The sequence below is a fragment of the Candida albicans genome, chromosome 7, assembly GCF_000182965.3.
Source record: "Candida albicans SC5314 chromosome 7, complete sequence".
NCBI lineage: Eukaryota > Fungi > Ascomycota > Pichiomycetes > Serinales > Debaryomycetaceae > Candida > Candida albicans.
This window is the reverse complement of record NC_032095.1, coordinates 336,577-352,482: the sequence shown is the minus strand read 5'-3', so window position 1 is coordinate 352,482 and position 15,906 is coordinate 336,577. Positions and strand designations below refer to the sequence as shown.

The following is a 15,906-nucleotide window of genomic DNA, read 5'->3' as shown; positions in this document are numbered from 1 at the left end:
TTTTCCGAGTTTTTTAATTTTTTACTTCACCAATTTGTCGTTGTTTTGCGGTGTTCAATGGATTGATCTTGTCCGCTGCGAGAAACAATTGCCCATACACTTCGGACTTTTATTTCCGTGTATACAAAATATATATTATATTATATTATATTATATTATATTATTGTTACATATGTAGAACACTATTTCTAGTACTCTCTATAATAAGTTTACATTACTACTACTACAAAAGTAGTTCCTTTTAAGCTTACTATTATCTTTCTTTTTATCTATCATAGCAAACACATCTTGATAGCCTTTTTCTACCCCCTTACCTTGATCTTCATAAACAACTTCTGCGGCATTGTTTTTAACCAAACTATCTTTTGCCGTTTGCCATGAAAATCTAATAAAGCCATAGCACCAACCAAACACTGGATCAACGTTGGAATTGAGCCATTTGCTGGTGTTAGGGTCACTGGGATAACCTGAACCCAATTTTTGGCCTTGTAAAAGTGGCAAGTTTTCATTATAGAACTTTATGTTTGTATCTCTTGTGACTTTAGCAACAACAGAGGCTGTACTCACTATTGGGTAAATGCTATCGGCTTTTTTCGTTACTGTGACATCAATTTCTGGGAAGAATCTTTTTAGTTTGGCTTGATACGTTACTGGCGGACCCACAGTATCGACAAATATTTTCGATATCTTTACACCTTTAGCTAATACTTGTTTGATCAAGTTAATAGTAGTATCATGTGCTTGTTCATTCAAATTGTAAGCTCCTTTACCATTTACTGACTGTAACATACCACTAGAAATGTCTCTAGCGGTCATCGTTGTGGTAGCCCATCCAATGTGTTTATGCAATTCATGATCTGGATCCTCAATTTGCTTGAATAATTCTTCTCTTTTCACATCTGTCAATACTTTGGAATCAGCAAAGCCATATTCTTTTTGAAGTTTGGACAGAAATGATTCTAGAGAATATGCAATCCCATACACCATGGGACCCAATACTGGTCCTCTCCCAGCTTCGTCAACACCAAGTACAATTGGTTCAGTCTTGTTTTGTAGAATACTTTGAGGAATTTCTGAATGATAAGTAGAACTTGCAAATTTGAATGGATCTTCAATATTGGTCACGGATGGTGGTAGCCAATCTAATGAAATTGCAAGTTTGGATCTCTTATTTGTATCACTTTCTGTTGCTTCTACTGACTCTGTTGTTGTTGGGGTATCTTCAGTAACTTCATCAACCTTTCTCTTGAGGGATGCATCAAGTAATACTGTATCTGGAGATTCCAATGCTATTGCAGATGCCATGTTATCAAACTTTTCTATATAACTTCCACAAAAAAAAGAACTAGGAACAAGATCTGATAAATCTATTTGAAAAAAAAGTTTTTGTGGGAGAAAGGAATGAGGAATCAAAGTAAACAAACAAGCTGGAGATGTCGCGCGAAAACATTCAACACGCGTCGGCCCAAGTAATGGCTGAACAGAGAAGTACATTAAAATGTTTCATTGAAGAACATTTCAAAAGCTGATTTCTATGTATTTTTCTGTTTTTATTAAATGGTATTATGTTTATAAGTGGATGAGGAGGCTATGGTTTTGTTAATTAGGCGCTTTTTAAACTATTACTTGATTGTCTCATTTTTTGACAAAATTTGTTGGAAAACTGCAACCAAATTTTCATGCCAAACAACTTTAGTCAGAAATTTCTATCAACTGCCTTATAACTTGTGATTAACACCACAGTATTGTACATTTCTAGAAGCTATAGTATCAAAAAGCGGAACTTACTAGCACTACATACAACTGGTGGTGATGATCACACAAATAGATTGACAAAGCTCGTCATTGAATGGAATGCCTAACATTGACTTCTCGTCTAAACAATAGATGCGGCACAAAATTATTAATAGAATAAACAAACCGAGAACTCAAATAATAATAATAGTGAAACTGCAAAGAGAAAACTTCATTGTAACAGTATACTTTCCTTAAAACATTAAAACACATTTGAAACATTTCATATTTTTCATGGCTGATTAAGATTGCGTGAATAAAATCATTGGTGTTGTGACAGATTTTTTTCTTAGGGTGGTGCTAATTTATCTTTACTCTATCGCAGATTACGAACACTTCCCCCCGTCTTCCCAGTTCAGTTCAATCAAGCTATATATCACTTTTGTGTTTAGTTAGTTTCAAAGAGTATAAGATGTTTTAAATTGAAAGATCATAGGGAAGGCCATTTTTTTTTATCGTTGTCTGTTTTAGTTTATTAAGTAAGATTTTATTTTTAGTTTAAGAAAACAAAAACAAAAACAACCACAGCATCTCAAAACTAAACTTCTTGGTACTACCACTAATTTTTTTTTATTGCCATTCCCTTTCTGTTTTGGTGTTGTTGCATCAAATCAATAAATCTGTTCTAGTTTCACCTTTTCCCATCACATTCATTTAATTTTTTGGATATTTCATTCATTTAATATTGATAACACTCAACAAATCACAACAGCCTATCCAAAATATAACATTGACACATACACTTTTTTTTTTCCCACATCTTTTGATAGATCTGAGTACTCCCCGTCAAACACACTCTTGGGAAATAGGAGAATAGAAATATAACATCCTATTACAGCAACAGAACTACAACCCCCCCCATTCATTCAAAAACTACCAAAACAACCCACAGAAACATGGGTTCCAAAAACAAACGATATAGCTATTTACCAGCATCAAAGAATGATCATTTCAATGCAGAAAATGAGATTAAAAAATACCATTTAGATGTATCAACATTTGATGTTATAAGAGTGAATAATTTCCGTAATTACAACTGTTCGACTTTGTTTTGGTATTTTTACATGTGGGTTCTAATCTTTTTATCATTTGCATTATTAGCAACAGATATCTATTCTTGTCTAAATATCCTTGTATTCCATAGATGGGCTAGTGATGATTACAAGCCGTACGCATATTCCATTGCCAAATGGATTTTCACTGGATGTATAATATTTCAGTTTGTGCTACTATTTTATCATTGGATATGGGCCATACATATTGCCAGGACAAGAAATATTGCCTTGGTTTATCTAAATTCCATAGCCAAAAGACTCTATCTGATAAAATATTATGATAATTTTTGTTTATTAAACAGTATCAACGAAGGTCATTTTTTTGATTGGTGTTGTTTTTTAACTTATTATGAGATAGATAATGCATTACAAATATTAGTGGCTGACACCCCAAGACAAGTTATCAATATATTGACATTAAGATACTATGCCACTGGTGGAGAGTTAAATAACAATATTTTGAATAACATTGAACAAATTGCCAATACAAATTTGTACTTGTCTATTATTTTGAGTTTCATGTGTTTATCGGTGTTCATCTATGCTATATTCTTCTTGAGGTTTGTATTTGGGATGCTTTGTTACATTCCATTAAAGATCCAATTGAGCAACGATGGCTATAAGAGTTTTAAAGATTACTGTTGTCACTTGATTAACGAAAGTATTGCTGATGCAGTTAGGTTGCACCATAAACCAAAGAAAGTGTTGTTGGAGCAAGGTATATTATCGGAAGAGAGAATTGCTCAATTGCCTGTGTTGGAAGATCGTCCACCTCGTTATAATGACTACTCAAAAACTTTTTACCGTACAGATACCAGTGCCACATTGGAATCAAATATTCCATTGAATTATATGAAAGATAGATCAAATTCCACCAATAATTCCAGAGACGATTTTGGAGGCCACAGTAACCAAAAAGTATATTCACCCATTAATGATCAAAATAATGGAATTGGGAAACGTCTAAGTCAATTGAGAGAGAAGTATACTCAACCAAGTTATGGTGTAATAGAGAAATCTAAACCAGTTGATTCGATAGTAGGTCACGAACAACTGCTTTACAAGTCGAGACAAAGATCACAAGCTTCGCTTTTGAGTGAGGATCAAAACGAATTAATGTACAAACAACCACGATCAACAAGCTTGACACATGACACATCAAGAACCCACTTGAACAACCCACCAAAACGGTCTATCACTGACATTTCAGAACAAATTGGTCAGCAGAATCTACCATCTTCCTTTAAGCCAATGAGAAAAGCTCCTACTGCACCATTAGGGCGTGAGAGTCACCAGAACAGTCAAGACATAAATTCTTTAACTGGATATGACCAACCAGTACAGCCCTTACCAAAGTCATACACACAAGATCATCCACATAGACACAAGTATAATGATTATGCCGAACTGATAACGAACCCCTTTGGGAATCCAAGCTCAATATATTCAGGATCAGTGGATGATTTTTCAAGACCGATGAAAACAGATTATACAGATGAGGGTATAAATCCGTTATACAGCCAGATTAAACCATTGAAAAAATCAACAACGGAACCTATTAATTCATTTGAACTCTCATATCAGACTCCACCTGAAACCAAGTTCAAGCGTTCGTTCACTGATGAGTATCCAATAACTGAAGAGGATAGATTACATTCCTCACAAGACGAAAGTAAAGTGAACAATCAAGAAGAGGACCAACAACAGGGTAGTCCTACAGGAACTGATATTATAGATGACTTTTTAGAAGAATTGAATGCCCCACCAGAAAAAGAACCTCCTTATCCAGTAAGAGGAGTTTCGAAATACTTTGAAACTTAGTGAAAACTAGACAAGAAAATGGACGTAGTGATAGACTTATTTTATAGAATGAAAGGTTTTAATGCATAGAAAAATGTCACATTCCTTATTTATAGTAGATAAACAAAAATATTTTAAACACACATACATGTTTTTACTCAAAAAATACAGGCTTAAACAATATTGATAGCATATGTACAAGAACCCACGAACCTAATTCATTCAACTTTTCCCTCATGTCATCATCATGACTATTTTTGGTTTTCGTATTCCAATTTCAACTTTTGTAATTCTTCATCACTGATTGGTGGAATAGGGATATCACCAAGATCATCATCTCCCATTTTCTTAAATGTATACAAGTACACAGCTAACGGTATACTACTGACGGCAAATAAAGCAATAGTATTTCTCCAGAAAAATGGAGCTCTTACTCTGTACAAGGCTGGCGTGATTTGATGAGTTTTTGGATCTCTGTAACGATCATGCCCTTTTCTTGATAACAAAGGATGTTAGTATCAAATGCTATCATTGTTTCAAGAAAATTGGAATTTTTTTTTACTTACGGTGCTCCTACTAATTTACCCATAGCTAATGATTATAATGTGGTTGTTTGATTAATACTGATGTTTGTTGTTGAAATGTTACGATCTAGCTTTGTATTTTTTTTTTCTTCCCTGTTTTAACAATCACGCTGTTTTATGAGTGGACTTTGAAAATGTATATGCAGTATTTTGTCCAAACAACAATACAAACATCGAGTATATGTTGATAGCATAAGAATTTATGCTCCTCATTAATCTGTAATTAATACTTCGTAAAAATAGCATTGGCTGTAACATAAAGAGAGTAGAATAAATATACATACAGGTTTTATTACCGGTTTTCTAGATTATATACAAGAACCTAAACTATTTAATGTCTTTTGATGAACCCTTGATTCACGCTATCTTTTCTTCTTTGAGTAGCTTCCAATTTTTTATTAGTTTCTCTAGCTTGTTTAATAGATTTTTCTTTACTATCGTCAACAAATTTGCTCACCATATCTTTAATAGATTGGTTTGCTTTAGGATTATTGGCTTGCATTTCTGCAAGACTCAATTTAGGAGGCATACCAGCAATTTTCCTAAACCAACTACTTTTGAACAAACTACTTTGGATAAGGGAAAATATCGAGTTAACAGCAAAATACAAAATAATAGCAGATGCAAACCCTTTAGTAATGAAAATAGAAGCAATTGGAACAACAGTCATGACTTTTTTCATACCTGCTGCCATGGCATGTTGACCAGTTTCACCACCCACTCTAACAACAGCAATGATGGCAGCAGCAGAAATAGCTTGTAATCCCAAATATGGATCAACTTCAATCAAATTTTGAAACCAAGCATACCCTTGATCAGAAAACCCTTCAACATTATGATTAGCCATTTTTCTCAAAGCTTGGAAAAACCCATATGCCAATGGTAATTGGACGGCAGGAAATAAAGTGGCTAATGTGGAAACACCATTTTCTTTCATAATAAGTCTTCTTTTTTCCATAGCTCTCATTTGGTCAACTGTATCACCAGTCTTAATTTGTTGTAATAATTCGTCAATTTGTGGTTTTATTTTAGACATCTTAGTTGCATTAGATGATGCTCTGACATATAATGGAAACAAAACAAGTCTAACAGCAATGGTAGCAACAACAATAGTACCCCACCATGGTAACCCAGTATAAACATGAGTAACTTCTAATAATCTTTCAATCAAACTTGTTGGTCCCCAACCTTGAGCTAGACCGATGGATTGCAAATATCCCAATTGATCAGAATGTAAATTTGTAACATTTTCAAGTATAGCAGAAGTGGTGGTATCATCAAATGAAGTCAATTTATCTTGGATTTCAGTCCCACTAGTTGTTGTCGATGAATTGAATCTGATTGATGAGTATATTAAAGGTGACCGGGTGGCTATGTTAGAGGGAATTCCAACCCTAACGGTTTTCAAAGATGCTGAAGTTGCTCTAAATGAGCGGGTCAACCCTAATCTAAGCATTATGGGTGGTATTATAGTTATAGTAATAGTTCTTAGATTTACAGTTTGATCAAAAAAATGAAAAAAAAAAAAAATAAAAAAGAATTATTGTTGAAAAATTTCAAAAGTCGTGTCTGGTCTTACACATTATTGATTGAGTGTTTCTTTTAAAGAAAAGTCTTTTTCTCAACCAATGTTATATAAGGTGATTTGGTTTATTGACAGGATCAACTCATAGAATGAATATTGGGCGTCGAATACGACCGAGGAAACTACATTTGAGATTATATTCTCAAGTGAAAGTTCCGTGGTCATTGGAAACTCCAATAACTCCTAAAACAGTTACAGATATTTTACCTCATTTTGTTCAATTACCAATTGAAGAACAAGATACATTAATTGAAAAACATCCTAAATTACTCAATGTACAATTACAAATAATGCTATATTCTGAACTGGATAGTTTGAAGACATTCAAATTTATTTGTAAGTACGGTCAACATTTGCAATCAGAATTTATTCAGATATTTATTTACAATTTACTTTTATCAAATAACCTCAAGGCAACAACTACATTATTGCATCAGCTTTTACACGAAAATAAAGAGTTTCAAATGTCAAATGAATTATGGGCATTATATATGGATAAAGTTTGTTATATGGGGGATTATCTTGGGGCAACAATGATATATCATGAATTAGTTGATAACGTAAAGTTTTATGAAGAAACAAGTTATTTAGTACAAACAAATAATCTAATGCCATTCTTGATCAATGAATCTACCTTGGTAGCTTTAGCATATATATTTAGAAACAACAAAGACGCGTCACGAGTTGGTGGCATAATACAGTATTTTCGTCGATTTTATTCATTTTTACGTTCACAATATATTTACAAGTCTTTATTGATTTTGCAAATTGAATCATATGCTGAACTTGGAGACCTAGAACAATGTTTAAAATTATTTACAGCTTTTGGATTTAATCATAATCAAAGTGATGTAAAAAGAAACAGGAATGTGCAAGCAGGATGGGAGAATATACACAAACGACATGAAGCCATCCAAACCAATGAGAATCCATTATTATACAAGGATTCAAAATATGATTTGGATATTCACCAGAATTTATTAGCTGAAATTTGTAATACCGAGTTATTTAATCCTATCATTCATAGAAATGTCTATTCTTCATCTAAAACTGGACACAACCCAGTTATCAATGGATCTATATCTGTCAATGATTTGCCAGCTTTGGAAACGTTAATCACTGAAAAAGTGGCTACCATGGAAATGAGGGAATTATTACATCTAACAAAAATGTCTCATCAATCAATTAATCTTTTCATAGTTGCTGGATTATGCAATGTCAATAAACCACATATGGCACTTCAGTATTTGAAAACATTATCACATATTTTCCCCACTATATCAAGGAAAAATCTTATAAAGAATCAAAATTTTATTCGTATTTTACATGCTACACAAGATGTGGAACTCGCCAAGGAAGTGATGAACTATTATCGTGATATCCATAATGACTACATTAATGTTCAAGTGTTACAAGCGTAAATACTTGTTTTGTTGTCTAATGAATTCACTACAGTTTCAGATCTCATCCCTAGCTTACAATTGCTTGAATCTTACCAAGATGTTAAATTGTTTGTCAATCCTGATCAATACGAAAAATTTTGTAAATTAACCAAAAATACCAAAAATTATGACTTTATTCATGTACATAGTTAAAATAAAAACTTAAATGAAAACTAAACTGAAATGAAATATAATATAATAATACTACCACATACTTTTAAACGTCAAGTTCGTTTTTTTACCTCATTATTCCTCTCTAGGGGCAGACATTTTGTGAATTTTCACTCCTTTATCATTTAATTCTCCAACAACAGCAATATCCTGAGGAGTAATAAAAATATTCTGTGATTTTGGATATCTCTTTAATTCTTTCAATAACAATTTAATACTAATAGAACGATTCACTGAATCCATATAAACATCAAACTCATCTAAACCTCTAATACGAGAATTCATCACTTTCCAAATAGATAACAATAAGGCAATTTGTGAAAATGATTTTTCACCACCAGATAATGATTCCACGGTACGTTTCTTTTCATCGTTACCAGTTTGTACATTCAATTGTAATGTTTTTTCGGCAAAATCAAATTTCAAAGTACCTTGGAATCCTCTTAACCACATGGCTTTTTCAAAAGTTCTTTTTGCCTCTTGAATTGAAGATTGGATTATAGTATGTAAGAAATTGAATCTAGCATTAACTTCTGCATTTAATTTTCTTGATGCAGAACTCAAAGATTCTAATTCCCCCTCGGCTTTGTCACATTTTGCCTTTGCTTTTTCTAGTTGGTCCAAGACTTCTTCCAATGAAGTTCCAAGAGCACTTTCTGCTCTTTCCAAATCAAAACGAGTCTCTTGATAATCTTGTGCTATCGTCTCTTGGGTATCATTAGGGTATATGGTAACTCTATCTCTGCTACAATGTTCTTCAGCTTTGGCAACAAATTCTTCCAATTTACGATTCCCTTCAGCAAGTATATCGTCAGCTCTTTTGATTCTATCTTCCAATTCAGTTATCTTGTATAAATAACGTTTTTTAAGGTCCTCTTGGGTTTCAATTTCAGTTTCAATCTCAACTAACTGTTTCACAAATTTTTCTCGAATGGTTTCATGTTTAACTTTTTTGGATTTGCAATCTTCAATTTGTTGTTTCAAATCCTTATAATTTTCATTCATCTGAGAAAGATTTTCTAATAATGCTTCGTTCAAAGCAACCAATCTACGGATTTGTTCATTATTGTCTTCTATTCTTGCTTCCAATGTGGTGATATTTGAATAATCAACTTCAACTTCCAATTGATCCTCTAAAGTACTACGATTTCTTTTCAATTGATCTAAATTTCTCTTGATGGCACGAGATTCAGATACAAGATTATCTCTCTTGGCATCCAATTTCATTTTTATACTTCTGGCCCGTCTTTCTAAATCATTTTGATGTCTATGTTCTTCATCCAATTCACGTTGTAGATCACTGATCAAATCTGACATATTAGCGACCCCAAACTTGGCCATTCCATTTTGGTAGTATATAGGATCTTGTCTAAAGGTGTTGTTTTGATAACTCATTCTATGACCGGAATCCTTTCTGAAAAGAACTAAAGAATTTTGGACATTTCTTCTCCTGCATGAATCTCTAGCTTCACTGGCAGATTCTACTATAACATTTTTTTCAATGGAATTTATATCAATCAAAGCATACAAAATCGTATCATTTTCCACATTTAACATGTCTAAAACAGTGGTGAATGCAGAATCTGCTTTACCGGAAGCATAGTTCAATCTTTCTGTTTTCTTGACAATAATGTTGCTACGTATTTGATATTGCTTGAGTAATCTGTCCAACCTACTTCTATCACCTTCATTGGTAACAATAAATGAATCCAAGGTTTTATTCAAAATGGTAGATAACAAAGGTTTCCAATTATTGTATTGATTCTTTACATGAATATAGCTACCAATAGGACCGATTGGCTCTTGCACCCAATCAGGATGTCTTTTAATCGCTTTTATCAATTCAGCCATACGAGAACCCCAAGGCGAATATTTTGATACAGACTCTTTCTCTAATTGACGCTTTTGGTTTTGTAAATCGGCAATTTTCTGTCTTGATTTCTCCCTTTGTTGACTTACAGATCTCAACTCGGGATCAGGATTATCTTGCATTTCCACAAGTTGTTTTTTCAAATTTTCCAATTGACTTTCCAACTCATCAATTTCAGAGTTTAACTTTTCCAATTCTTCAGCCATTTTCTCCTTGTTTCCCCCTTGTAGTTCTTGAATTCTTCTTCTCTCCTGTTCTATCTTAGTCTCGGTCCTAGTAATATCTTCTTTCAAACTATTCATTTCATCAATATTCTTTTTCGTTTCCTTTTTATTGATTTCTAACTCAGATTTCATCTCAGATCTTTTGCTTCGAAGTCCCTCAAATTCTTCCACTATATCTTTTATTTGGCTTTCCACTTCCTTAACTTGCTGATCAGCAGCATCCTTTCGAGGAATTTTTGCTTCAATTTCTTTTTCACAAACATCAATCTGGTTTTTGGCCTGCTCAATTTCTTGCAAGCAAGTGTCTTTTTGTCGATTTTCTTGATCAATTTTTTTCTCGATGGTTTGAACATTGAACCAATAGATTTTGGCATTCAACATTTCCAATTTGTTTCTTAATGCATCATTAGTTCTATGCGCATTATGAACTTTGGCAATTGCTTTGTATTCTTGTTTAGCCACCTTGGTGTATTCTTCAGCTTGACGGACTTTATTATCCAACACTTGGACATTGTTGGAAATACTTGTATAGTTTTCAAGGATATCAGTGATAAATGCCCCATCCATAAAATATTCATACTTGTTTTTATCACTCGATGATGTTAAGAATTCTCTAGCTTTGTCTTGAGACAAGAAGGCGAGTGGATTATCAATGGTGATAGAAAACTTGTAAAGAATCTCATCCAAAACACTCTTTTTGTTTGACACTACTTTTCCTGCTTCATTTTTAATGCTGTATGTATTGGAACCAGATCTTTGTAATTTTCTTTCAATAATGATTTTCTTCCCGAAAACGTCTGGTTTATACGCGTCTGACCCTTCATTTTTGAGAACCACTGTGATTCGAGAAGTAGATTTCCCATCTTTGATTAAATCTCTGATAGTGCTTCCTCTATTTGTATCAGTTGCTTTGGCACCTAACCCTACAGATATACCAGTTAAGATTGCACTCTTTCCTGACCCATTTCTTCCAATAATAAAATTCAACTGGGGTCCCAATTTCAATTCAAATGAATCGTGGCACATAAAGTTCTTTAAAGTTAATTTCTCAATAACCCCCGCTTTAGCCGGATCTGAACCAACGTCATCATCATCATCCTCCTCCTCATCATCATCGTCGTCGTCCTCATCGTCTTCATCATCATCTGATTCCCCGTCAGAATCCGAATCAGCACCTGAAATAGATTCAGTTTCTGATGCACTTTCACGTCCATTTCTACTAGGGGCTTGAGTCATTGTTCTTCGTTTTCTGGGTTGATCAGATGAGTTAATCAATAGTTGTGACATATATTCTGACACGCCTTCACCACCATTTCTGGCATCGAATAAAGAATCCGCGTCATGTTTCCTTTTATACGGTACAGTCATTTGGATAATATTCAAAGTAACATAAAAATATAATACCACTTATACACCAAAGAAGTTTAATAGAGTGTAGATTTGTTGCTGTTGTAGATAATTTGATTGATTTTTTGGGGTGTTCGTGTTTAACTTTTGGGATTCAATTGTTTTCTGAAATCAAAAGAAGAAAAGAAAAAAATTTCGTGAACAACCAAAAAAAAAAAAGAAAAGAAAGCGCTTCAAACGAGTCGCGTCTCAATTACCAAAAAAAAAGATAAAAAAATTGTTTGAACGTGACAAGACACGATATGCCCTGCTTACATAATCAAAAAGTTTATTAACTTCTTTTCAGAGAAAAATTATCAAAGCAAAGGCTGCATTATGCTTGATGCAAATACAGGGAGCATACTGCTGTTAAGAGGGTTTTTTTTTTTGGTAGTGGTAGTGGTAATAATAATGATGTTGGTTGGAAATATAATAAATTTCACAAGACAACTTACTACTTCTTGGTGGGGGGAAGGACCAACTAATATTTTTTCTCTCTTATTGTTGTTGATGTTGGTTGTTGATGAACAAACAAAAAGAGGTTCCATCTCTCTCACTTTGCAACTATCTCTTGTATCTTAAACCCTATACTAACAGAGAGAGAAGAAAAAAAAGTTTAGTTTATAAGCATCTTTCAGTCACTTTTTTCTTTACCCACTACTACTGAATGGTCTAATATTCCATTAAGATGATAACCTTGTTAATATTTATTTTTGCATTTTTGGGAAATGTCTTATGTTACCCACAAGCCATTCTTTCTCATCAAATATCTCCCAAAGTGATGATAGTATCAATGTTTCAGCCAGAGGAAGAGGCATGGACTTCAAAAGTTGATTTTCAACACAACATCACTGTTCCAGGTTTACATCCATTATATCCAAATGTTCATTGTACTTCCAATTTTGATATTTGTCAATTTACCACTGGGGAAGGAGAAATAAATGCTGCCAGTTCAATAGCATTTTTAATTTCAAATTCAAAATTTGATTTCTCAAAAACTTATTGGTTGTTAGCAGGAATTGGCGGTGGTGATCCTGCTAAAGTAACCACTGGATCAGTGACATTTGCAAAATATGCTATACAAGTTGGTTTACAATATCAAATAGATTCTCGAGAATTAACTAACACGAATCATAAAGAAGGTTGGACTTCTGGATATTTTAGTTATGGAACAAAACATCCTCAAGATTACCCTGATTCGGTTTATGGTACTGAAGTTTTTGAAGTGAATGAGAAATTAAGAGATAGAGCCATGGAATTATCTCGTAAGAATGAAAAATTGTTAAAACTCGGTGATGACGATAATGTTAGTTTAAGAAAGTTGTATTCAAGTCCTGCCAATAAAATCCCCACCATTTTAGCTTGTGATGTTTTGACTAGTGATAATTATTTTACCGGACATGTTTTGAACGATTATTTTAGTAGTTATTCCCAGTTGATTACCAATAGTTCAGCAAATTATTGTTCGAGTGCCCAAGAAGAAAATGCTACTTTGGAATCGTTTATTAGAGTTGCCAAAAATGGCTTGATTGATTATGAAAGAATTGTTATTTTGAGAACAATTTCTAATTTTGTTGCCAAACCTAAAGATTTATCAATTGATCCAATTGAGTTTTTCAATGAATATCCTAAAGGTGGTATTCAACATGCATTGGATAATTTGTATATTGGTGGTTGGCCATTTGTTGAAGATGTCGTCAATAATTGGGATAGTTTATACAAAGATGGTCAATCTTTTAGAGCAGAGAATTATTTAGGTGATATCTTAAACACTCTTGACGGTCAAGGTAAAGATTTTGGTAAAGATTCTTATCACATCAGTTGATACCAGATTTAATAATTAAACTTACTACAGACACATATAAGTAACATACTAACAGATTTTGATAGAAACGGTCATTCTAATCACAACTAATAAATTATAGAAGTCAAAAAAATTGTCTAATTTTTCATATATTGATTAATTAAACAGAACAGAATATAATGAAACCTACTTTTGTATCGTTTACTCAAACGGTTCATTTAGTAAACAAATTGAGATGAGACCTAAAAAGTTTCACAAACTAAAATGGTCCTACAAATCATCACAATTACACTAAGAACAGTACAATACCGTTACATTTTAAATGTATACTAAGTTGACTTCTTTTATCTTGTTCCTAATAATATTTAATTTCTTTATCTATTTGATGCCGTGCCTGCTTTTTAATAATAGGTGACAAACTTCCGATGCATTTCCCCGAAAGTGAGAAGTTTTGCCGTTCCATTGGAAAATCGGAACATTCTTTCAGCAGCAACAAAAACAACAATAGTTTATCAGTTTTCCTATTTGGGAACAAAGCTATTACGATTTGTTTTAATTTATCATTATCAACGAGTTTAAAGTTACAGTAATTTATTTACTAAAAAGATAAAGGAAATTACCCATTTAATACAATGAAATGAAACTCGGGGCACAATAATAAATCCAATTAATTATCACAATGTACCTCATCTTAATTCTCTTCACTGCTCTGCTCTTTCTTTTTGATTGCACATTAGATGATAAATACACACACACATATATATATATAAATAGATCTACAAATCTCTTCTATTAAACTTTTCAGTTTCAAAAAGAAAACAACAGCTTTTGTTTTTGCAATTGTATTCCCCCCTCCGCCCAAATATCATCATGAAGTTATCCACTTTATTTACATTAGCCACAACCATTTCTACATTGACTACTTTTACCATTGCCAGTCCCGTAGTAGTAGTGGAGAAAAGAGCCATTAATGAAACTGCATTAGCTGAAGATATCCCAACCACCAAAAACAATCATGCTCAAACATCATATGGGAAACCATTTGCCATTTATCAACCAAAAGCATTTATTATTTCCATGTTTAGTTTAGAAAGAGATCCTTGGTTAAAGGCTATGGATTTTGTTCATAATATTACCATACCGGGATTATCACCAGTTTATCCCGATATTCATTGTACAACAAATTATACCATTTGTCAAATCACTACTGGAGAAGGTGAAATTAATGCTGCTAGTTCAATTTCAGCATTAACTTTAAATCCATTATTTGATTTAACGAAAACTTATTTTTTAGTTGGTGGAATCGCTGGTGGTGAACCAAATTATACTACCATTGGTGGAGTTACATTTGCTAAATATGCCGTTCAAGTTGGATTAGAATATCAATTGGCTTATGAAGATTATCATAAAACTAATCCTGATTGGATTTCCGGTTATATTCCATATGGTACTGATGATCAAAATACTTATCCTGGTAATGTATATGGTACAGAAGTATTTGAAGTTAATGAAAAATTAAGAGATAGAGCCGTTGAATTAGCTTCTAAAGTTCATTTAAATAATGGTACTGAAGGTAATGCTAAATTTAGAAAATTATATAATGAAACTGCTGCTCAAGGATTACCTAAAGTTGTTAAATGTGATTCTTTAACTAGTGATAATTATTTCACTGGTAATGTATTAAATGATTATTTTGCTAATTTCACATTATTGATGACTAATGGTTCTGCTACTTATTGTTCTACAGCTCAAGAAGATAATGCTACTTTAGAAGTCATGACAAGATTGGCTAAACATGGCTTGGTTGATTATGATAGAATCATGATCATGAGAACTATTTCTGATTTTTCAAGACCACCTCCATCAATGTCAGCTTATGAATATTTCTTTAATAGAAGTGATGGTGGGATTTCTGCAAGTTTAGAAAATTTGGTTATTGCTGGTACTCCAATTATTCATGATATCGTTCAAAATTGGGATAAAATTTATGAAAGTGGTGAAAAATATTCTTCTAAAAATTATGTTGGTGATATCTTTGCCACTTTGGGTGGTAAACCAGATTTCGGTAAAGAATCATTTGATACTGCTTAATTAATACCCCCTCCATGTTCTCTTCCCCACAAAAGGTTAAATCAACTTTTTCACGTTGTCTTACATTTCTACTATATTCTTTATTGTAAAACATTTCTAA

General features: G+C 32.9%; 8 protein-coding genes across 8 annotated transcripts; 4 read left to right on the top strand and 4 right to left on the bottom strand. All coding sequences in view use genetic code 12, as the record gives it.

Moving 5' to 3' along the window:
• Positions 1 to 198: 198 nt before the first annotated feature.
• RNH35 (ribonuclease H2 catalytic subunit) lies at positions 199 to 1,494 on the bottom strand (the record flags this gene model as incomplete). Its single annotated transcript, XM_716305.1, has 1 exon — positions 199 to 1,494. One exon carries the CDS (start codon positions 1,492 to 1,494, stop codon positions 199 to 201), a length of 1,296 nt encoding a protein of 431 aa, XP_721398.1.
• A 1,196-nt stretch (positions 1,495 to 2,690) lies between these two features.
• On the top strand, positions 2,691 to 4,670 carry KCH1 (Kch1p; the record flags this gene model as incomplete). Its single annotated transcript, XM_716306.1, has 1 exon — positions 2,691 to 4,670. The coding sequence occupies one exon, from the start codon at positions 2,691 to 2,693 to the stop codon at positions 4,668 to 4,670; it is 1,980 nt and encodes a 659-aa protein (XP_721399.1).
• A 230-nt stretch (positions 4,671 to 4,900) lies between these two features.
• On the bottom strand, positions 4,901 to 5,238 carry CAALFM_C701610WA (uncharacterized protein; the record flags this gene model as incomplete). Its single annotated transcript, XM_019475484.1, has 2 exons — positions 4,901 to 5,144; positions 5,216 to 5,238. The coding sequence occupies 2 exons, from the start codon at positions 5,236 to 5,238 to the stop codon at positions 4,901 to 4,903; spliced, it is 267 nt and encodes an 88-aa protein (XP_019331029.1).
• A 326-nt stretch (positions 5,239 to 5,564) lies between these two features.
• Positions 5,565 to 6,689, bottom strand: CAALFM_C701600WA (membrane insertase; the record flags this gene model as incomplete). Its single annotated transcript, XM_716308.1, has 1 exon — positions 5,565 to 6,689. The coding sequence occupies one exon, from the start codon at positions 6,687 to 6,689 to the stop codon at positions 5,565 to 5,567; it is 1,125 nt and encodes a 374-aa protein (XP_721401.1).
• Positions 6,690 to 6,907: 218 nt separating this feature from the next.
• CAALFM_C701590CA (uncharacterized protein) lies at positions 6,908 to 8,239 on the top strand (the record flags this gene model as incomplete). The annotated part of the gene is made up of 1 exon (XM_716309.1): positions 6,908 to 8,239. The coding sequence occupies one exon, from the start codon at positions 6,908 to 6,910 to the stop codon at positions 8,237 to 8,239; it is 1,332 nt and encodes a 443-aa protein (XP_721402.1).
• A 267-nt stretch (positions 8,240 to 8,506) lies between these two features.
• On the bottom strand, positions 8,507 to 11,893 carry SMC6 (DNA repair protein; the record flags this gene model as incomplete). The annotated part of the gene is made up of 1 exon (XM_716311.1): positions 8,507 to 11,893. One exon carries the CDS (start codon positions 11,891 to 11,893, stop codon positions 8,507 to 8,509), a length of 3,387 nt encoding a protein of 1,128 aa, XP_721404.1.
• A 706-nt stretch (positions 11,894 to 12,599) lies between these two features.
• On the top strand, positions 12,600 to 13,736 carry CAALFM_C701570CA (uncharacterized protein; the record flags this gene model as incomplete). The annotated part of the gene is made up of 1 exon (XM_716312.1): positions 12,600 to 13,736. One exon carries the CDS (start codon positions 12,600 to 12,602, stop codon positions 13,734 to 13,736), a length of 1,137 nt encoding a protein of 378 aa, XP_721405.1.
• Positions 13,737 to 14,585: 849 nt separating this feature from the next.
• NUP (Nupp) lies at positions 14,586 to 15,806 on the top strand (the record flags this gene model as incomplete). The annotated part of the gene is made up of 1 exon (XM_716313.1): positions 14,586 to 15,806. The coding sequence occupies one exon, from the start codon at positions 14,586 to 14,588 to the stop codon at positions 15,804 to 15,806; it is 1,221 nt and encodes a 406-aa protein (XP_721406.1).
• Between the last annotated feature and the right edge of the window lie 100 nt (positions 15,807 to 15,906).